Source organism: Elaeis guineensis, chromosome 8 (assembly GCF_000442705.2).
Source record: "Elaeis guineensis isolate ETL-2024a chromosome 8, EG11, whole genome shotgun sequence".
Lineage (NCBI taxonomy): Eukaryota > Viridiplantae > Streptophyta > Magnoliopsida > Arecales > Arecaceae > Elaeis > Elaeis guineensis.
The window spans coordinates 118651845-118676501 of NC_026000.2; the positions used below are offsets into that span (position 1 = coordinate 118651845).

At 37.9% G+C, this 24657-nt stretch overlaps 1 protein-coding gene across 1 annotated transcript in view; it reads right to left on the reverse strand.

Moving 5' to 3' along the window:
• The window catches only part of LOC105049744 (uncharacterized), a 31326-nt gene that overhangs the window by 1631 nt on the left and 5038 nt on the right, over positions 1-24657 (reverse strand). The window contains exons 3-4 of the mRNA XM_073242783.1: positions 21509-21925; positions 8613-8976 (exon numbers count right to left, since the gene is read on the reverse strand). Coding sequence (XP_073098884.1) covers positions 8613-8976; positions 21509-21925 — 781 coding nt within the window. The remainder of the gene's footprint in view (positions 1-8612; positions 8977-21508; positions 21926-24657) is intronic.

The window sequence follows — 24657 nt, forward strand, 5'->3', positions numbered from 1 at the left end:
TATGCTTGGACTTTGGTGAGACCTTGGCTCCTTAGCTAGGGCTATGGCGCCATTATTGTCGCAGTAAAGAGGGATGGCATCCGATGACATCACTCCAAGCTCTGCGGCAAACTTCTTATACCAGAATGCCTCTTGCAGCTTCCAATGCAGCAATATACTCTGCCTCATGGTGGAATCAGCAATCACCGTCTGCTTGGAACTCTTCTGGCTAACTGCACCACTATTGCAAATGAATAGACTCTCAGATGTTGACTTTCGATCATCTATATCAGACATAAAATCTGAGTCTGTAAATCTCTGAACCTGGAGTTCTCCATTCCCAAAGACTAGAAACATATCCTTAGTCTATTCAAGTACTTAAGGATACATTTCACAGAAGTCCAGTGCTCTTCGCTTGGATTCGACTGATATCTGCTTGAGACACTCACAGCATGGGCTATATCAGGTCGTGTACATAGCATGGCATACATGAGGCTTCTATTGCCGAAGCATAAGGGATCTTGCTCATGCGTTCAATCTCCTCAGGTGTGCTAGGCACATCTTCTTAGAGAGATGAATGCCATGTCTAAAAGGTACTAAACTTCTTTTGAAGTTTTCCATGCTAAACCTTTTTAGCACCTCCTCTATGTACATCTTCTGTGAAAGTCCTAGCATCCTGTTTAGTCTATCTCTATAGACCTTAATACCCAGTATAAAGGATGTTTCTCCTAGATCTTTCATAGAGAACTCCTCAGACAACCATATTTTGACTGAGGTCAATATGAAAATATCATTTTCAATTAGGAGGATGTCATCAACGTACAGTACGAGGAAGACAATGCGCTCCCATTGACTTTCTTGAACACACATGGTTCCTCCTTTTCTTGATGAAACCAAATATTTTGATCATATCATTGAAACGAGTATTCCAGCTCCGAGATGCTTGCTTAAGTCCATAAATAAATCTTTGCAGCTTGCAGACCTTGTGATCATCATCACTGGATGTGAAACCAAGCGGCTGTTCCATATAGATATCTTCCTCAAGATATTCATTTAAAAATACCGTTTTCACGTCCATCTGCCATATTTCATAATCGAAATAGGCTGCAACAGCAAGCAATGTGCGGATGGATTTTAGCATGGCTACGGACGAGAAGGTATCCTGATAGTCAATGCCTTCGCGCTGACTATAACCTTTCGCTACGAGCCTAGCCTTGAATGTCTCCACATTCCCATCTGCACCTATCTTTCTCTTGAAGATTCATTTATTCCTAATAGGTACAATACCTTCAGGTGGATCTACCAAGGTCTAGACTTGGTTTGAGTGCATCGAGTCAATTTTTGATCTCATTGCTTCTAACCATTTCTCGGAGTCGATATCTGATATCGCCTCATCATAGGTCTTGGGGTCATCACCATGAGTCCCATTTTCGTGAGGAACATTTTCTCTACTTCCTCTTGTATAGTACCTAAGTACCTTTCAGGAGGATGGAAAATCCTAGTCGATCTACGAGGTGGAAGAGCTTGTGTTAGGACTGGTTCTAATTGATTTGGTTCCTCAAGTTCCTTAGCTCGTTGCTCTTGGGAGACATTCTCCTTGAGTTTAATTATTCTTTCGATGCCACCATCTTGAATAAACTGTTTTTCAAAAAAAATAGCATGTCGATTCACAATCACATTATGATCTTTCGGAATATAGAAATAATATCCTAATGACTCTTTAGGATATTCTATGAACCGAGCTCTAAAAGATTTGAACTCTAACTTGTCCGCCTGCTGTCTCTTGACATGAGCCGGACAACTTCAAATTCTGAGATGACTCAGACTTGGCTTCTTACCATGCCATATCTCATACGGTGTGGTAGGAATGATTTTAGAGGAAACCCTATTCAATACATATATTGCTGTCATGAGACAATGTCCCCAAAGAAACTCAAGGAGGTCCGTGAAGCTCATCATGGAACGAACCATATCTAATAAGGTCCGGTTCCTCCGTTCTGAAATCTCATTGAGTTGTGGCATTCCAGGTGGAGTCCATTGAGAGACTATGCCATTGTCCTTAAGATAGTCTAGAAACTCCCAACTAAGGTATTTGCCTCCTCGATCTGATCGAAGAACCTTAATGGGCTTTCCTGTTTGTTTTTCTACCTTATGCCTGAATTCTTTGAACTTTTCAAAGACTTCAGACTTGTGTTTCATTAGAAATACATACCCGTACCTAGACATATCATCGGTGAAGGTAATGAAGTAGACATAGTTGCCTCTAGCCGGCACATCAAATGGGCCGCACACATCCGTATATACTAGGGCAAGTAGGTCTGTGGCCCTTTCTCTATGTCCCATAAAAGGGAGTTTGATCATTTTGCCTTGAAAGCATGATTCACAAACTGGATATGACTCGGAAGTCAACGGACTCAATAGCCCGGATTTCTCCAATTTGTTAATCCTATCTTCCGCTATATGACCTAGACTTAGGTGCCACAGATACCTATCATTTAGACTATCTCTAGGCCTTTTGATTCCCATAGCATTCACATTTTACTCGATATGAAATACAGATACATCAATATGTAGCTGATAGAGACCATTAATAAAAAAAACTATTTGCAACTTTATTATTTTCATAAAATATGTTACAATGATCCTTATGAAAGCTAATCACATAACCTTCTTGTGCTAAACATGAAATAGAAATCAAATTCCTGCTTGCTGCAGGCACATAATAACAGTCTCTAAAAACTAAATCTAATCCTAACGGTAATCGCAGACGGTAGGTTCCCACGGCCACAGCAGCAACTCTTGCTCCGTTCTCGACGCGTAGGATCATATCCCCATCTCTCAGCCTTCTGCTCTCCTCAAGACCCTGCATAGAAGTGCACAAATGAGCACTAGAACCAGAGTCAAGTACCCAACTGGATGCAGAGGAAACCGTAAGATTAGATTCTATAACGAGCATACCTCCAGAAGGACCATCCTTCTTGTTCTTCAGGGTGGCCAGATACTGAGGACAATTCCGTTTCCAATGGCCGTCTGAATTGCAGTGGAAACATTTTCCCTTTTCAGCAGCCTTCTTTTTCGGTTCCCTCTTCTTCCTTTTCCCATCCACCTTCTGCTTCTTTGCAGACTTTTTCTTCTTTCCAAAAGACTTTCTTTTGGAAGAAGTCCGCTCCACAGTAAGGACTGAGCCTTTTGAACTTTTCAAAGAAAGCTCAACCATAACCAACATGTTCATTAACTCAGCCAATGTACACTGCATCTCATGCATATGAAAGTTCATGATGAACTGACCATATGCATCGGACAAGGACTGAAGGATCACATCAATCTGAAAATCCTTGTCTACGATGATACTGAGCTTCTCAAGCTCCTCAAGGTCCTTGATCATTGTCAAACAATGATCTTGGACTGACTGCCATCACGCATTTTAGCCTTAAAAAGTCTTTGGCAGACTTGATACTTAGCTGTGCGACTTTGTTCACCAAACAACTCTTGTAGGTGAGCCAACATTTGACGGGTAGTCATAATATTCTCATGCTGTCGCTGCAAGACATCAGATATTGCACCCAACATGTAGTACTTGGCTTTGTTATCTTCATCCGTCCACTTTTTCAGAGACGCTCTCTGTTCAGCAGTCGGACGTGCTGGCATGGCAGGTCCGTCCTGGTCCAAAACATGAGTCAGTTTCTCGAAACTCAGAACAATTCTGTAGTTCCTCAATCAGTCCTTGAAATTGGGTCCAGTCAATCTGTGGGTGTCTAATATTTTGGTTAGGGGGTTGGACGCAGACATGTTTCCTGTAGAGAGTCAAAAGTTTCTAGTTAGATTTTGTAATCAGACTAAACCAATTTGTTTAGGGATTTCATTTTTAAACAAATTAGGCTCCCACTATTTTTTCAGATTCCTACACTCCCTAGATAAAGATGTGAAAATCTTCGTGATTAGTGATTTCTAGCAGGTGGTGCGGTCTCACCGACTGGCTCATCACCTCACCTAACAGTTATTGGTGATGGATCAACCGATGAGTGGACAACTCTTGTCCAATGATTCTCTAATCATGGTGCACCCAAAACTTGGTCTCTAATTCATGAAGCTCATCGTGTCCGAAATATTGCTCCATTCCTTAGTTAAGTCAGACCCACCATTTGCACGAACTAGATTCCTGATTGCATCCCTCACCGTATCCGGAATATTGAGCACAACCCATCCTCTAATCCGTAGCATCCAATGCCTAATGGACATGGTTGCGTCTTCCCGATGCAACTGAACCACTGTAACCAGCCGAGAACAATCAACCCCTGGAAGGACCCGCACATCCACAATGGTGGAAGACCTTAGACTTAATATTTTCTTAGGGAGATTTAATTTAGGTCTCATTAAACTTGACTTGACATAGTCATAACAATTATGACTAACCTAGTGGCATGGGTTAGCTCGAATTGTTAGTCACCTCAAATCAGAACTGGATCGACACATATGGCCAGATAAGCGAGATCGGTGAGAGGGATATGCCATTAACTTGACAAGAACGTATTCGAGTCGAGTAGCTCCCAATTAAAAACCATTCGGTCGCATCTGCCCAACTTATCTTAGACACCAAATTGTCGAACCAGAACCAATTAGATTAGCCTACAATCCAGGCTCTAACCACTGAGCCAAATTAAGTCTTAACTTGATTGAGTCACATATGAATGTGATTCGACTTTGACCTAGACTTAATCCTATTAGGCTGGTCAATTATATTAGTTTTCATGATCCCACCTAACCAACTTTTGATTCGGTTTGATCAACCGCTAGACCTAATTGAGCTACCCAAGTCCGAACCCAATTTTATGAAAATGACTTAGATCTGAAATTCTCAATTTTGGACCTAATTTAATTTTATAAGCTTAATTCATTAATTAAGTCTTGGGTTCATAAACAAAACATGTAAAATAAATCCTAGAGTTTCAGGATCTAGGGTTTTGCAAAAAAGTTTGATTTCTGATTAAGGATGAATGCGCAGCACCCCTACACGCCATAAGAACACCCCATTGAATGGGAGGAGAGGGTCTTAAACTCTACTTTGTTCTTATGATCGGACGGCCATGAGGAACACTTTAATCAAAAATATTGATTTAACTACAAAACTAGTTAGATCTAAGTTACATATCACATATATAATTTCAGATCTAACTTATACATGCTTTGCATACATCTCATGTATTAAAATCTGATCTAATTAGCATGCTTTCAGATCAGATACATCACATGTAACATCTGAAAAATAAGATTTAAATTGAATTATTCAATATAAAATCTATTCTAGACAGTTACTAGAACAATTCTACAACTAGTCTAGGCATGCAGCAGATCAATCTTATGAATTAATTAAATTTTATTTTCTGTTTTCTGATCTGAATATAACATTTATAACATCAGAAAATCAGAGAATAAATTAGATCTAATTTATATTTTGATCACATTAAAACATAAAACTTCAAGACTATTCATAGTTTAAACTATTCCTAGTCTAGTCATGCATCTCATACATGTTAAATCTACTTAGATTTAATTTTAAATTTTCTGATTTCAGATCCAATCACATCTGATGTGACATCTGAAATCCATTAATATCAGATAAATAAAAATAAAAATTAGATCTAAATTAGATCTGAAATAGAGCCATCAACCTGGCTCTGATATCAGTTGAAGGAAAAACCACAATTTTGCTTGTAGGATCTTCCAGATCTAATAAGATCTAGGGCGGAATATTACAAAAAAAAGAAAAATATCCTACTATTATTTCAGATCTAAGATCTAATTTCTATTATCTGATATTAAATCTAAAATTAAATCTAAAATCATGAGAAATAGAGAAATACCTCTAGGATAACTAGATTACCCTGTAGATGATCGCAGCAACGCCCGAGGTTCTAAAATAGCCACGCAGTCGCCTGGCCTCTACCAGTATCCACTCGGGCAGGATCTGGATCGTCTTCTCCTCGCGAATTTTTGCTCCAAAAATCAGATCTGGAAGATCTTCAAATGATCTTCTGAAGTTGGAGCAACAGCTTCTCGACAAATCCCTGCAGCCTTCTGATCAGGGAGCCATCACACCTTGGACAAGCGCCAGATGGACGCCCAACTTCTTGGACGTGAAGAGGGGAGAGAGAGGACCAGAGGGGGCATGGAGAAGTGGAGGGATATCAAGCTTTTGCCGGGGATTGAGCAAATTCTCCAAACCCTAGGTGCAGACAGGGATTAAATAGACCCTGCTGCGCCATGCAGTGCCACATCATTCGACCAATCAGAAAATTTCAATTAATTCTGAAAAAATTCTGATTGGAGTGATGTCATCTGATCATATCAAATAAGAACCCCACCAAACTCTCCTACTGTTGGCGCCAACACTGGATAAACACTGTGAGATTGGCACCCAACAGTTTGAGTCGATCAAGGCATAGAGTCCTCATCTCATGGGACTCTATCCTTATCCACTTGGGACACACGCACAATCTGATCTTGGCGCCCACTTTAAGGCCTAATTTAGCAGGTGGACACTCCACAAAAACTCTCCAATGATCTCTTGCCAAGTGGCCTTCAGTTCAAGATCCATAAGTCAACGTTTGACCGATGTCCTAAAATGAAAATGGCAAGTGACAGAAATTGGCATGTGTTGTCTTAAATTCATCTCATGAATTAAGACAACTTTTCTGAGCTGGATTGGCTCCAGTCAGACTAAGAGAAACCTTCTCAAGGTTCTCTGGGTGAGTCAAATCACATTTGGCTCAGTCGAGATAGAAAAGATTATACGAGGAGAAAGTTAGGCTCAATCGTGTGCTAGCACGATTTTCTTGAACCTAATTGGATCTAACAATCGAACTGGACTAGCTCAATTGATGACATCCAAATCCTAACTCTTATTTGTGTGACCCAGTTAGGCTCATTTTCGTATAGTAATGAGACATGTCATGATCTCATCATCGACATCATTGAAACTCCTTTCGATGGACCAAAACTCTTCTGATTCAGACGATTAGAATGATCGATCATCAAGATCATTCTAATTGCTCCCAAAATCCACCAGTGACACCTAGTAGTATATGGTGACAATCCATCAGAAATGAAGACGAACCTCTCAATGCAGCTACCTGTGTGATTGAGTTCTTCTATCATAAGTCCCGACTGAATTAGAGTTAAGGTGAACTCGTCAAACCCAACATCAGTCATATGAATCAATCGATCGATCCGAGTCCGATGTGAAATCCCAATAGAAAACTCTTTTCCATTATTTCACTTTGCCATGGCCATAGGCTTAAGGACTCGATCTTTTGATCATTATAGGACTACTCTCATCTACCGAGGTTGATAGATCCCATCTTGGTGCAATCTAGTTCCTACAATGAATATGCTACAGCCAACATACACCTCAGGGTTCCGAATGGCTAGGAGACCGAGTTATGGTGTAGTCAAACTATAACACACTCAAAGTGAACTGTCGATGCACCTCAGGTCAAAGAACTAGACATACAGCTGCAGCATCGAGCTAGTCATCGACGAGAAGGTAGACTTCCTTATGGCTGCTCGAGGTGGTCACGCTCAGTACTTTCATTTTCAACGAATACCTGTACTCTCGCTCCGATGTCTCTACACCGTAGACTCAAGACTCATCTATCCTAAGGAAGCGATCGTACACCAACCTTCCGGATCGATCACCATCCTCGTGATGATCCTATGGTCCGGAGCTGTTTATGAGTTAGTTATGTAAATTCATGCCTTAAATTTTCAACTCTTGAAAATATGAATGAACATTCCTACTAACTTAAAGGATGTATCACAGACATAATGTACACAATGTGATAGTTGAATAACCCTTTTATTCATTTATAGTCAAAATTATAAATTTGCCCTTACATTTGTACAGGAATGTGTCAGTCAATCTGACATCTAGGGCACACATCTAACAATTATATGATAGCCATTTAATCTGGATTTATTCAAAGGCCAAATTGAATTAGTGGAAAGCTTTAGAGAGCAAAGATCTAGAAAAAACAAACAATAAAAGCAATTACTAAAATGCCTACTTTTATCAATACAGAACTGAAATTGAAACCTTAGTCAAAATAGACGTGGAGAGTTAGTAAGGCACATTGTGATCACTGCATGCATTTAAGTGCGAAGTAAAATGGTATGGATCAATGTAGTAACAAACAAGTACTTGGAACAGAGAATGATTCAGATATGTGTCAAAAAATCAGAAGAGAAAGGCCGATATTGAGAGAAATCTAGAATTTAAAAGGATTTTAAAAGCTGGGAACAAATCCAATAGCAAACAGTTGGTTTTGTGTTAGCTATGACATTTACCCAAACAAGATTTTATAAAACTGGTATAAATGAGCCACATCAGAGAACCTTACACTTCATAAAATGGAACTTGCAAGAAATTTACTCAAACAAAAAGAAAAGACATGTACTATTGCAGGCACACAATTCAATATCTTCTATGTGAGACATAATTCAATATTTAATATAATTCAATATTTAAACATTTGAGGCATAGAAAGAATATGTAATTATGGTAATGCAAGCAACCATTGAAAAGTGGTATGCTACTGATGAAGAAAATTATATATTAACATAAAAAGTTTGTGTACCTTCTTTAAAGACAAGACCAGTCAATGCTGCAAAGAGAGGCCCAACGTACCACAGGGCGGCTGGGTTGTCTATGACATATCTTACCAAGCTCTCATCAAGAGGTTGGGCAAGAGTTAGATAGGTTCCAACAGATCCAAAAACACCAATTGCCCATAAAGCTTGGAGGAGGCGTTTAATAGGAGTGACGTATATGTGAATCAGTAATAATGATAAACCTAAACCTCCAGCTCCAATAATATACAAGAAGTCAATATCCTGCTTGATAACATCCCCCAATATATTGCCTTCAGGAAGAAAAGCTGCAGAAGCAGCAATTACAAATGACAAAGCTGCTGTCACTAATCCAGATCTATATAAGACCACCTGTGACAAGTTAACTAACCAATCAGGTAAATCTTAATCATGCAATAAGAAGAATGTGATCTTCGTATCTATGGTACAATAGAATGCACATTAATCTGGCCACACCTACAGGCCACAACATAGTCATAATACGAACACTGACAACATGAGCTGTTATTCTTATGCATGCTATCAAAATTTTCACCTTTACATGCTTATAAATCAAGAATGAATGCAGCACATTAATCTCTAGAAAGAAGGCACGACATTTCTGTCAGATTTGTTATTTAGTGCATTATGCAACTTGGGTTTTGGAACCTTCCACTTCATTACCATCACAGTGGAGTTCTTTAGGTAGGTTAATTAACAATTGAAGCCAAACAGAAAATGTTAGGTCATGTGTATACATACAGCACAAAAGGGCTTATCGTGCTAAATAAACTAATGGTAAAAAAGGTAATGACAAACAGCAAGGTTAATATAAATTTTCTCTTAGGCAGGAGAGACCCATGATAGTTTTATTTTTCAACCTTTTAATGATGGATTTGTTATTATGTATCACTAGAAGATCTTCATTTCTAAGCATTTTTTACCCTAAAAATTAGCCTGAGCACTGTCATGTCATGTGAGCAAGGTCGGTTGATAATTAATGCATCGAGGCAGATTGAAGAGAGGGGATCCATGCATCTTATCAAAACACTTTCACTAGCAGTAAGGCATGAGATCTGAAGGAGAAGATCATGCTCATTAAATAAAAGCGTGGCTGGAAGGGCCAGTTTTTATTGAGTTCTCTCACCAATCAAACCATAGGATGCTAAAACTTGGAGGTTATGCTTTACAACTCCAGATGAAATCCATCCAAGAGGTAACACATGATGACCAATCAGATAAGGATGTAGGCAACTATCCAGGCATATAGAAGGAAATCCTCCATTAATCAAGAAATGGCTAGCCGACAACGCCTCTTTGGTTTTCATAAGGAATGAGCATGAAGTGATGGCATGGCCAGCATCTCAACAAAGGATGAGGCAAACCAGTCATTGGGTTACACAATGCATAAGCAATTGAGGAAGGTATTACAATGCAACCTGAAGCCATTGAGAACGAAGTGGCAAAGGATCACCTCTTCAACACAACAGAACACAAGCTAACCAACTTATAAACAAGTCCAACGCCTTTTATTTGGATCCACCTGAACCCTAGTGTGGAGGTCTAACCTGCTCTTCAGTCTGCGACTGGTGAACCACTCAACACATCTTCAGGGAGTGAAGGTCCAAACTACTCCAGCACATCATTGCCTTGCATCAAAAGAAACTCCTCGAAGTGGAGGTCTGACCTGTTATGAGGTTTTATCTTTCACTTATCCTTCCATCCGAAAGACTAAAAGTCTAAAACATTCCTCAACAAGAGGCTCATCCTTTTAGCGTTATTTTTTCATATCAAAAATACCAAATTTATTGTATCTCTCCTCTGAGAGCTCTTTTCTGTTTGTACCTCCTTTTTTGACCATATCGCTTTCATTGGAAATTGTGAAGTTCTCTTCATTGAAGCTATAGAATCCGCACCCTTGGACTACTGATAACCCAGTCATGACCAGTGACTCTCATCAGCATGGGGAGTTGACTTGGCACACCATGCAAAATGGACCCACTGCATCTATATTAAGGTGCCTTGACAACAGGAACAACAACAAGATGCAGCTTTATATATCAGAGTATAAGCAATGATAGTTTAATTGATTAGCAACTTGATGTCAATGCTTTCTAATAGATGCTTCTTTCTAACCCAGGCAACAATGGGCAGGAAAGGTCAACAATCAATCCTAAAAGACAAGTTGGAAAGAAATGTAAACTATATCATAAATTAAACAACACAACCTCATGCAAACAGTGAGCAAAGCCACTGAGGTTTCCCTAGAAATGAAGAGTATGATCAAAGAGGGAAGAATGCAAGCTTTTACATAAAAAACTACATTTATCTGTCGCATGCTTTACATGGAAGTCATGCTATGGATCTTGAACAGCATTATCTATTCAATTGTATAATGATATCTTAAACTAGCCTCTTTGCCTAAAACTTGATGACAATCTGATGCAACCCCAATGGCTGTTTGGGATTACACAATATGAATAGCAATGCTATCCAATTCAATTCCGATTTAGATTGCAGTGGGGATCTGCTTCAAATCTGATTACTGCTGCAAGTTGCTGGGAGAACCAGGGAGCAGTCACACCAACAAGGGGAAATAGAGTAGAGAACCATGAAGAAGAAGCAGAAGAATAAATATAGCAGAAAACAAAGAGGATAGTAGAAAATTTTAAGAAGAACAAGAAGAGAGTTGCAAAGAGGCCTGCTGCCTTTTGTTTATTTCAAGATAAATTCATGTACAAATCCCCAAACAACTCTTCTAAAACAGCGAGCTGCAGCCCTTACAAAGAGGCAAGGCCAATCATTGATCATACTCCTATTAGGACTTTCAAATGTATAAAAACTAATCATAAATAACTAACTAAATCCTATTAAATAGGTTTCATCGCCTAATTTTCCTGCCTCAATTAGGGCTCTAATTTAGACATAAAACTAGAACAAAAGAGCTATTTAATCACATCCCTATAAGCCTCAGCTAGGTTCTTGGTACTGTAGCATGAACGAGACCCATGAATAGTATGATACAAGGTTGGTAGTTAGTCCTGAACTGTTCAGTCCGGGGCATACCGACTTGAACAGTCGATTACTCAAGCAAAACCATGATTTGGGTAAGTGGCTCGAATTGACACGAACTGAGCGGAACCGCTTGGGTTCCACTTGGTTCAGGCGGATCAGGCCCCTTATTGCCCTAATTATTAGGGAGGAGGCAGAGAAGGCCTCGCATGTCTTCTCTTTCTTCTCTACTTCAAAAAAAAAAATCACAGGTAAAAAGAAGTGGGAAGAGGGCTTTGTTTCCAAATATAGGACTAGAGGCTACCAAAATCAAGATTTGAGTATAATTCTCTCCATTGTCCCCATTCCCCTCTTTTTCTTCATCAGACCTAAAATATGAAAACAATAGAAAAACAATAGGAAATTATGCCAAACTTTCATACGTTGGCATGATTTCATGATATACTGTAGATCTAAAGACGATCTTCGCATTGAAGAAGAAATCATTTTTCATCAATCCTGTAATTTTTTAGATTAAAAAATATTTTCGGATTAAAAATAATGAATAAAATAAATTCAAAAATTTTGTGAAAAAATGGTGGCATGTTATAGGACATGCGTGCACTTGCTATCATATTCTGATAACAATTTATTTAGATTTGGATAGAATTTGACCACCCGAATCTAAGCTGAGATTTAATTAAATTTCAAAAATAAATGGTGACTAATGTAAAACCCAGGGCTAAACCCTAATAGGGCTCTACATTAACTGAAAGCTAAAATTAATTTTTAGATATTATATCATTAAATATTAATTTATTTTTTAAGAATTAAGTAGAAATATTTAAATATTAATAATTTGAGATCAAGGAGCCCACAGATGAGCGGTTGTCTAGATCATCTCATAATATTAGTGTTGATGACAATGATGGTTCAAATAATGATGCCTCTAATGATCAGGGAAGTAGCAATGGACATGATGAAAGTGCATGCAATTTATAACCTTATGGTCTTAGTCAAGGGTGCATGTGACTTACAACCCTATGATCTTAGTCAATTTATTGATGAGTTGCAGTTCGCTCATACCTCATAGGATATCGACCATGGTGCACAACCTATAGCTCACAAGAATACAATAGCATACAGGAGACAGGCCCCTCATGATATTCGGAAAATTGCACCGTCGCAGATGATCTAGCATGTAGAAGAGGGTCCCTGGATGTATTTGGATATGAATGATACACCAAAATCTATTTTGCACAACCACAGTATGACCTTTGTAGATATCTTATGTCCGAAACATCATATTCGGGTGGCTACTACCCTCGACAATCTTAGGCAAATTATGAGTTTGATTTTACTACCTTGATCTTCCCTTCAATGGGATGGCTAGCCTAGTATCAGACATTGGATTATTATCAAGATGGTTATCTAGGAGGCTCAAATTATGGAATGTAGAGGTGAGCACAGTATTTTAGTTAGAGCCAAATCCGGTCTGACTATAATCAAGAAGGATCCCGATGTCTACAAGCAGCAAAGACAGTCCATGGGGAACTAGATATCCTTACACATGTTGTAGTTCAAATCAATTTGATATATGTCCTTTCAAGATAAAAAATATGCATTGTTTATGTTATTACATACAATTGCATTCATTAATCGACCATACAATCTATCGAGACTAGTATGACATAAAATAACATCAAAATATCAATGAAATCATAATTCAAACAATCACAAATACTAAAGTAATCTCTCACGACAAAAAAAAAAAAGGATGTATGGGTATACTCTCGGTATGGTAGGAATTGGCACAGTACCATACCAGTCACTACTACGACACGCAGTATTGATTCGGTGGACCTTAGATGCTGCTATCTATTATCCCATATAATAGACAATTAACCATTAAAAAGCATTCGACGTTAACAAATCAAATAGGTTTTTGCATTTGAAGTGTCAAAAGTCCAATTACATCACACTCCTTTGTTGTGAAGTAGTGGCTATTCTCTTGGTGTTCACACATTTAATTTTGACCTATCCAACCACACAAGCCAGCATATTAAAAAAGGGCAGCCTAATGCACAAAGTTCCTGCCATTATTGGGTCTGGGAAGGGTCAGATGTACACAGTCACACCCTAGCATGCAAAGAGGTTGTTTTTGTGTTTCAAACCCATGACTTCCAGATCACAAGCCAGCATGTTCTGCCTTAAAAAAGTTATTAACTAGCTTGACATCTCTATACCATGCATTAGGTCTATACTAACTTCACTGCTACCTATATGGCTTTATGACAAGTCATTTCTATTCCATGAATATTTATCTCTGATGCCTTCATTTTTTTCATCCTCTTCATCTCTATAGTCATGACTCACCTGTTCATCATCCATTACCATTGATTCCCTGCAAATTTTGGACACGACCAACATATGCCATCACATTGTAGCACCATCCTCACATACTAGCCTACTTCTTTCCATCTTGTCATCTTAAGCCAGCTAGCTACTTCATTATAACTAATATTTGCCAAGCTGTTTTCATCCAACACCACCAACATGTGGTGCTAACCTTGTTGGTCTATCATTATGATTGCCTATTGGCAACATTTTGAAGCATCAATTAATCGTTCAAAATAGCTCACTCAAGAGATTGCAATTTCTATCATTTGAACTTGTTTCCACCTTGAGCTATAGATGGCCATCTCCTCATGTACAATCCATAAACAATTGATTAGGAGTGCATATTTAGGGAATTGGCCTCGTTTCTAGATCAAGTTAGAACAACATAGATAACAGTAACCCATAGCTGATGTGGCTTAGGTATCTTGTTAGAGCCCTTTGACACGTACCCTCCCATGGGCTGGTGACCTGATTTGACAAACCCTTAATCTACTCTCTTCTGCATTGGCCAATTACAACCCAACCTGACCCAAATTGTCCAAAAACCTTACAATTCTCAACAGAATCTTACAGTGAACTAATCACTAGTACTAAAAGAGATTAATAACTCCTATAGACCTTACTCATGGTTGTGACCCTATCAAACCCAACCCATACAAAACTGCACCCTCATTGCTCAAGGAGGATGAAAAGGCTCTTTCCAATACCTGACCTGTTTAAAATCTGAACCAAGCCTGACCAAAACTAAAAAACAGTTGATCTATACCTAGTCTCTATATGCTGAGGTTCAGTCAAGCACTTATATGTGTCAGTACTATGAGAAATCTAAGAAGCTTAAAATCAATTGTCTTCCACCTATAGCTACCTATTACAAGACTTCAAGCATCAAAACCATTCACTTCTTATCGTCATCTTCATCATAAACCCATATTACTAGTATCACTACAAGATGAGTCTAAGTAGCTAACAATCAGGTTCCTTTTATCTTCATACTTTCAGAAGCTCTTCCTAGGCTATACTTCTAGTTTTATCAAAAAACCCCAACATACACCTCCACCTCATGCTCACACACAAAAAGAAGAAAAGGAAAAAAAATATACCAAGGAAAAGAGAGGCCAAGTCCACATCCCTTATAAGCTAATTCAATTCCAATGCTGAATTCCTTTTTCCCCAAAGCAATCTTGAACATATTCTACTATCATGACCAAACACCTTTAAGCGTCCATGCAAGGCCGTAAGTTCCATCTCTCAAGCCCACAGTTCATGAGTCCCACTACAGTTACACTGTTTGCTACTAAATACACCCCAAATCAGTTCCTTGGCAAATGAATATAAGAGAGCATTAGAAACTAAAATATGAAACGTAATTATCAAATTCAAATTTACTGAAAGAATCTTAATTGATGGGATCATAACCATCCATCAAGCACTCCTTAAACATACCAAGTGCATCTCAGATGTGGAGACCTAATTCAGAGGCCAGAGGAGCTTCTATGCCTCACCCATATATCAACCTATTTGCTCGCAAACTAATGACATTCTAACAGCATTTGTTGTAGATGATTCTAGGTAGTTCTTTGATAATGATTCATTAGCAGCTTTAAAATTCATTTTCCATTAAAAAAATAAGACATATGCATCCATTTTCTATCAAACAACTAAAAGTATATGAATCTAAAGGAAAAAGGAAAAATAGAAATCTAGCTAAAATTTAAAAAGAAAAGGAGGAAATAGTTTGCTCACAAATATCTGAAGGATCAACCATCTATAAGTTAAATGCTTGCTATATGATTTGATCATTGAGGGTCAACTGCAATTCTTCTATGAGAGCCTTAATGAAGGTCCATTGTAATCCTTCTCTGAGTGCCTCGCACCTTAGATTGACTCTAGAAAAAGAAGGGGAGGAAGGGATAGCTTGAAGCATTATTTTCCCCTTGTTTTATTTTGCCAACTTTCATTTCAGGTCCTCATTAACCAGCTAGTTGGTTTTCACAATTGTTTTAGATTTCCAATGAATCTTTTGGTAAATTAATTGGATGCATTTTTGTTTAGATTTTGTCTATGTTTATGTACAATATGGAGTTTCCCACATGCACATATGTTGTCACATATAGGTTACATGATGACTCAAGTGACATGCCACCTTTGATAATGTGGTAGGTAAAAATTAATATCTTAGAAGCACCAAATTTGGGAATAGACAAACAAGATTAAAGTGGAAATCATAAGACTCAAGAGCCACTATTGAGTGGAGAGATGATCAGGATGGATCATATGACCAGCCCCTCTTTTAGACTTTCAAAGTGGTTGCATCACCCTCCCCTCTGTTCTTTCTCACATACAGACAACCACTCCCTCCTTTTCTTTCAACCTTATGGATACAGGGAGCTCCTTTTTTCTCTATTTGTTTTGGCTGGTTGCCTTATCTCACTTTCCTTTGTTATTTCTCACATGACTCTCCTCTTTCCATAATTGGGATCACTCATTGATCTAAGAACCCAAGGAAACTATTTAACATGGTTTAGGTCTGAAAATTGGAGAAACTGTATTGAGATTAATGGATTGTTCAGGCTGCTGGCTGTATTTCTATTTTTTCTCTTTTTCATTGCTTCCTTTGGTCTTTGGTGAGTGCATTTTGAAGTTGTGACATCCCAAGGATAGATTCTTTCTCCATGAGGTATGTGAGATCACCATATGCCCTCTTTATTGGTGGATTCATCACCTTGGTGATTTGTTTCCTCTCTTTCCTTTCCAACATTCGATGCTATCATGCAATTTTTGTTATTTGATATATTGCTTCATTGTACATCATGCTTTCTTGTTCATTTTCATTTTTATCATTGTTAGAGCCCTGCTGCTGCATTCTTTTACAACTTAATATGCCCTAAATTATTTCTTAGTTTTTTTTTTTATTTAATATCCTCCATCCCCAGCTATTTGGTGCTACCAATCAATGTTATCAAAAATACCACCTGTGCAGTCCGGTAGGTGTTGAGAGAACTTAGACAGCCTAGACAATGGCCAACTAGTTACTATTTTATCAAAATATTAGAATCATTTTTACATTTTGTATTTCCTTTATTTTATTTTCACTATGGTGAGTTCAAAATACTTGTTTTAGAAGATGAGAATAACATATACTAAGTTCTATTATCAGTTCCCTTTTCCTTCCATCTCACCCAACCCAATGCCTCCCTCATCTCTTGATGATAGGACAAGTGAGCAACCCTCCACTAGCCACCATCTAAACTTATGCTCGTGCCAAACCATTTTGAGGCCCTTCAAAAGTCTTTTTATCAAGATCTGCAATCTCAGTAGCGTGGTATAATAACGGTTCAATAATGATATGATTAGTATAGTACATCATTTTGTACTGAGACATGCCCTAGTCTCTTTTTATTCCCAATTTTTATCATGGTACCACGCACCTTTCACAATTTTTATCATGGTACCATGCACCTTTCTCAATTTTTATCATGGTACTACGCATCCCAGTTTCAAGCAAAACTTGGTAGTTCTGCTCGGTTCGGATCGCTTCGATTTGTATACCGAATCGTATCGGATCGGTATGGTAGACCTTGGAAGATACGTTTTCTCCCCAAACTACTTATTTTCCTTTTCTTTTCATTTGTTCTCCCTCCTCATTTTTTTTCTATTATTCCTCCTCCTCCTTTTCTCTATCTATTTAGATTCTTCTGTTTCACTTCTCTTCATCACTTGTCATCTAAAATATCCTTTTCCTTCTCTTATTCCACTTTTCTTTGCCATTACTTCTCACTTCATCCCTAATTTGTCTTGTTTTCCTTTTATAATAGTTACCTATTCTTCATGTGCCCTTTGTCATATTTTCCTTTTTTTTGATCCATTCTCTACTTTATCCTCTATTGCAATCTTTTTCAGTGAATGAGTTTAGGAATTGAATTAACCTTATAATATATGAGATTTAAGAGTTTTTTGTTTGCACTTGTCAAATTTGTACTTTTCAATTTTAACTTTTAACACTTTGCTTGCTAGCATCACTCTTATATTTGACATTATGGATTGACATGTGATGAAATCGTTCCTTGATTTTAACTAAATTTTGTTCCCAGCATGCTATAACAGTATATTTTGCTGGTAATATATATGGTCTAGAAAAAGGAAGATCTGGGTTGTTTTTGACCTCTTATGTTTTTTTTGCTCATGTTAAAGATAACCGGTCAGGTCAATAGGAAGTTTGTCAGGCACCTATGCTGTTAGGGGTCACTTCCAACTAGAATCACAAAATGCTCGACAACGTTGCTCCCCATCCCTTCATTTTTCAAGTTTTTCGTTCATGACCATGAAATTATTTTTCCGGATTTTCTGTTTGTAGTCTAATTGTTGCTATTGGTTCGTTACTGCTTGCTTCATTAAAAACAACTATGACAGGTTATTGTTTTGCACTTTATTTTAGTCTCACTATTAATTCAAGTGACACAATTATTAGTTATCAATAAGAGACATGAGGAACCTACAAAAACTTGGGATGAATCAGGATAAAAGATATGTAAGGATAGAGCTTCCAAGAAGACAAGGATATAATAGAATTGCCATTTGACTGCTGGAAAAGATAGTTTTATCATAGAGGTTCTTATGCTGCATTTTAATCCTTAGGAACTGCTCAAAATGAAGTGAGATGGAACAAAAAATTCAAAAATCTAGAAACAAGCTCTGTATACCTTAAATCATACAAAACAATCTTATCCCCACTCCATTCCCTTCCAGCCATGTATCCAAAAGTAGGAACCTTATTACCAAAGGCACAAAAGACAAAGATTTCCATATGGAAAGAACACCAATATAGGAATCTTAATCCACCATTTTCTCAAGATCTATGGCATAACTCCAACTTATGAGAAATATAGAAATAAATGTCATTTCCTCGAAACATCATGAGCACAAGTAACAATCTCATGCACAATTTGACTCTTAGCTGAAAGTAGCAATTTTGTTAGGAAGGCAGGCTCAACACAGATCTTCACCTTCTCTGACAGCCAAAACAACTGAAGAGACTTCAAACCAACCATCTTCCACCTATAGCATGCCTCTATAGAATCACAGCTATTCACTCCTTGTTCAGTATCAACCCCATTTTCTTAGTAACACTACAGAAAGTCGAAGCAGCCAAGATATATGTTCCTTCTATGTTCATGGCACAGCATTCCTATTAACAACCAGCCATCCTTCGCTCCAATTGTACCCTAAGAAGTGAAACAATGGCCTAATGATTGCACAAGCACTGATGGACCCACCAAGCAATTTGTGGTCTAAGAAGTAAGAACTCCAGTCCCCTAATGCCACAATGAAACTCCTGTTTTGCTCTCAACAGTAAAACCTCAGGCTCACTGAAGGTGATAGTTCTTCTTACATGGTGCTATGAATCGCTCTGGTCTCAACAATCGAAGTTCCCTTCTAGATCTTCTACATTGGCAGTCCATATGACCACTCTGTGACTCTTTCCTCTTAGTTAGCTTACCCATACCTATTAATACCTAGCCAGCCTTTTCCCACACTCCATTGCCACAAGATAGATAGGTAGATAGATAGATAGAGAAGGGAGAGAGAGAGAAAGAGAGAGAGTGGTCTAGTAGTTGACCGAGCACTTGTCGAGCCATCAAGAAATTCTTTTGTTTCATGAACCCCAATCATTCAACATGAGCCCCAAGGTCCATAACAGCCACCAGCTAAAAAGAAGCTAATCTTTCTCCTTTGGTCAAGGTCACAAAATTAGAAGTGGATAAACATGAATGTATGAGAATGTTGCATAGATTAAATTTGGAAATAGCCACTGTTACTTCCCACTACCCATTGGTTGTATGCAAAGGGCTATAAGGATGAAGTACAAGGTGCTTGTGAAAGGTTCCCTTAGATCGACCTAGCATGGATTACCACTATAAAGTGAAAGCAACATTTGGTCCTCTGGTTCAAGATGCCAACTTAGTCATGTGATCAGAATCCACACAAAAATCTATGGAAAGATAGGGTTTCATTATGTGGTTCCAGAAGAGAAGGTGGGTTGGGTGGTGTTGATTGCCAAGAGAAGAAATGGCCATCCCAATACAGGCTCTGGCACCAATTGATGCATCTGTCAATCCTATGATTGAAACACTATAATTCTCTAAGGTGATCCATGAATTGAGATATGTTATGGGATCTTGAGATAACACTTAGGGATTTAAGACTTCGATAACAAGCTTTGAAGACTTCACCATGTTCTTGCAAAGTGATTTGGAAGTTAAAATTGTTAATATATCATTGACCTAGAAGAATATGCATTGATAGAAAAGGATAAAGAGGCCTTTGAAAGCTAGTCAACCAAGGAACCAAGGATATCCTTGCAATGGTCATAGACAATGCAAAGAATGTTATAACGAGCATAGCCTAAGCCTCCAACCACCAATGGCAAGTTCTTCCACACTAGCCAATTTCCAAGATTGTAATGTTAATAGTGTTTTACGATGCACATATTCTTAAAAATATGAAAGTTATGATGACAGCATTTTGCTTATGGTTACATACAATAACCTCCACATTGTATGGTTTGCCAATACCAACCGAGTCTAGGTAGCTAAGAATGAATTAGAGTGTTTCACGCTAGAAAGAAGATGGCATCCATAGGGAAAAGTCTTTCAATGGGCCTCGATAGACATATCCATGTTCCTTGACATGATGGTGGAGGATGGTGTTGGAGAAGGAGGCCATTTGGGTAGTGGTAATGATGGGCATGGTGAGAATGGGCCAAAAGTGAGTGGCGGCATTGATAGCAGTAAGGGTGGTGGAGAGGCTGATGGTGCTGCTAGTGGTAAGCATTGTGGATAGGAGGTTGGCAGAGTTGCAGTTCAACAAACTGATCCACAGGACTCTATGCTATTCCATTTTATGAAAAGCCTATCTTAGACTACCAAACCAATCAGATTCTTCACTCTGAGTTCTGAGTAAGAGCTAACATGCTTGTTATGTGAAATTGGAAAAAGATCATTATGTCAGATGTTTTTCTGGAGGTCATGGTTTCTTGAAATTTGGAAGAAAATTATGCTCCGGTACAGAAATTGCTTGTTTGTTGGAAATCAAATATCCATATCATGCACATATCTGGCAAGATGTATATGCTGCTATACAACAAAAGCCGATTTGGTTGCCTTGATTAATCATACTTTCTGTGTCTTGTTTGTTTCTTTCTTTTTTTTTAATACTATATTTTTTTTCCCATAACTTGTATTTCATTTATAAACAACATCTTTGTGCGACTTTTTCTAAGTGTGCACTTGCATCCAGAAAAACCACAACTTCTTTGGTCAACGTTGTCACCAAACGAGAAAACATACTAGTCTTTCCATAACAAAGTTTCCATCTTTTTTTCTCGAAGCTAGCACGAAGAAACCAAGCCATCAAAATCGAAGTACCACATAGACCAAAATCGAAATCCACAGAGACCAAGAATACAAATTAACCAAAAAGAAAGCCTAAAAAGGATAAGCAGAACGCGTTGTACCTCGCGAACGTCTGATGGATCAACAGTCCACGGGCCGTATATTCCTTGATAGACTGTCCGATCATCGAAAGACGGCTGCGATCCTTCTCCGATAGCCTCGCACCTCACGGACCCGATCCGGCCCGCAACCCTAGAATAAGAAGGGGAGGAACAGGAGGTGGAGGCCAAGTAAGAGGAGAGCTTCCGAGAAGCCGAAGAGGGGGAGAAGGGGCCTTCTGGAACCGCGAATCGATCGCTGGGGAAGCCGAGCTTATCGCCGGAGGGGGAGGATGGGAATTGATCGGAGATCTTTTGAGTCGAGGAGGCGGGGTGGGAGCAAGGAGGGCGGAGGAGAGGAGAATCGCCATGACCGGGGGTTAGGGAGGAGTGATGGCAGCCGATAACATTGCAATCACCCACGTCTTTTCCCGGCTTCTTCTTTTATCGCCTTTGGATGGGCTGAGCTTGGGCTAATTGGGCCTAGATTGGGTGGGCTCATGGTGAAGGTGTGCGGATGGAATTGGGCCGTGGACTGGGTTTTGAAATTGAGCTCTACGGGTGAAAAAGGAGAAATTGTTCCTATCCACCGCGAGCCCGATGAATCGATTCTCTAAGAACGAACGGCTTTAATTGGTGGCATGCCTGTCCACATGATGGATGCAGTGTAGGGAATAATTTTATTGTCAGAATGTGAGCCAACTCGTGATCGTATATGGTGAGGGTCTAAAACAAATAATTAACAAGATGCCTTGTTTTATTTCATGAATCAATTTGTGGAGGACAAGTGTCATGGCACCAAAACAAACAATTCAAAAAATCAGTCATCATAATTATTGCTCGATTAGATTGTAAAAAAAATTGTCATCATCCTTTTCAAATGCATGAGATTGTACACATGGTAGTTAGACAATTTTTTGAGAATTTAGTAGTTGGAAAATTTAGTGGTGTGGGTAAACATCTTTGCTCATGCTACATGTATTATAACCTAGAGCAAATTAATTTGTATGAAAGTCATAAGAAAGGGAAAAGGTAGGATATATTTGGGATGGCTTTATAAATTGTCCATGGACTAATCCTTACATGATTAATATTAACGACATGTTTTGCTACTTCTACTAGATTGGACTGAGAATTTTGTAAAATTCTTGGATTAGACTGTTTATTTAAGTGCTTTGTATTAACCAAACATTACCCAATCCAAATCCTATAGAAAGAAAAAAAAAAACTCCATAGATCTATTTTTTCCTACAACCAAGGACTAGGATTTGGGCAGGACTTGGATAGACTCTTAGATAGTGCATGTTAGATAGAACAATATACCCAATTCCCATCGGATTTTCATCCCAATCTTATTGGACTATCCAAACATGCCCTAATTTTTTTTTTTTTGTGTGTTTTGTGGGGTGAGGGCTTTTTTTTTTTACTATAGAAATCTCAAATTTTTTAACTCAAAAAATTGGCATGTTAAAAATCACATTATGGAAGGTAGCCAATGTTATGAACCTTTTTTGAGATTGTATAATTTAGAGCTTTCTCCAATTGCATTAGTTTTTGTTGCACTGCTGCAATTGAGTAAAGCTTGATTGAGCTTGGGCCTAAAAAATATAGTTTTGAGCATGAAGTTTGAGATCAAGCTTAGTTAGTCTATTACTTGATCAAGGTTAATTTTGAAGTGAGCCAAATACAAGCATATTTTATTTGGCTTGATAATGATAAGTAGAGCCGATATCAATCTTGCTTGTATAAAGCTTGAACTAAGCTCTGCTCAAGTTTGAAGGTCAGAGAAATTTGAGCTTACATTAATATTTTAACATGATTCTAACAATTACAATAATCTACTAACTTAAGCCTTAATTGCACCCAATAGGCCTGACAATTATTGAATCTATTTTATTAGTTGATTATCTATAGTTATAAAGTTATACACATCAATTTCAAGCGTAGGGTTTTCTCAAACTTACATTGAAGTTAATTTCAAGCTTAATAGTCAAGTTCAAGCTCAAGTTTATTAAATTCAAGGTGAGCTTGATAGCATCACCTAAATCAATTAATACTTTAGTTTCTTCACTCTTGTTACCATCCTTCCTCTCACCTTTTTGTCTTCATGTGGGAGGTTTTTTTTTTTCCTCTTCCAATAATCTATTTGCAAGTTCGGACAAGCTCTTAAAGTTCATATTCATACAAAAAAAGAAAAGAGGAGTGTGACACATGATAAAGCTAAATTTATATATCTCATTTTATGAGAGGTGAAAAGAAAGTCAAATTGACTAGTACGGTAGAATGGATTTTTGAGTTTCACCAAAAATATTCTGATTTAAACCTGATATCACTTAGAGAGAAAGGTACCGACCAGCTGAACTAACAACATGAAGTTTGTTGCTAAGTAAATTAGTTTTAAGAATCAAAAGTTAAAATCTAATTAGATCTTATATATATTGACATAGTAAAAAATCTCAAATTAAGGTTTTCTATTAACAAATAAAAATCTTAAGAGTCTTTAAATTTTTGGATTTTATAAGTTTAGTTAGTATGATTTTAGATGATTATATGATTTTTTTTAGGAGATTACATGATTGTAAAGATTACATGACAATCCATATTAATCCAGAATATTTTTCTTTGTTAGTATGATCCTATATCAGTCTATATTTTTTTTTTATAAGAAGTCTGTACACTAGTATATATAACCCTTGAAATATATCCACCACTCACCTATTATGTCGTCATTGTCTCTTCCACTATGCTATGGCCATCGTTGCTATGTCTAGAAGTTTTGAAGATCTCATTGCCGATTTATTGATCTCTTTTTTCTGTAAATCCTTTATTTTTTGGTGTATCTACGATCCTCTATTTTTTGATAGATTAATATCTAAAGATTTTTTTTTTATGAATGCATAGCTTCTCTTCATCACTTTTTTCATTCAAGATTTAGATTTTCAGTTATCTCTCTTCATCATCTTTCGCCTCTTTCTCTCTATCTCTGATTTTACTTGCTACCTTTAGTTCTTTCACCATCTAATTGGAGGTCTCTTGCTCTTCCATATGCCTCATCTGTAAAGATCGTCAACATTGGCTACCTTCTCTTCAACTACTGGCCCTTATTGCAACTGCCACCTCTATATATCTTCTCACAACTATGTCGTCTAAAGTAGCTACAATAATCAGTATGT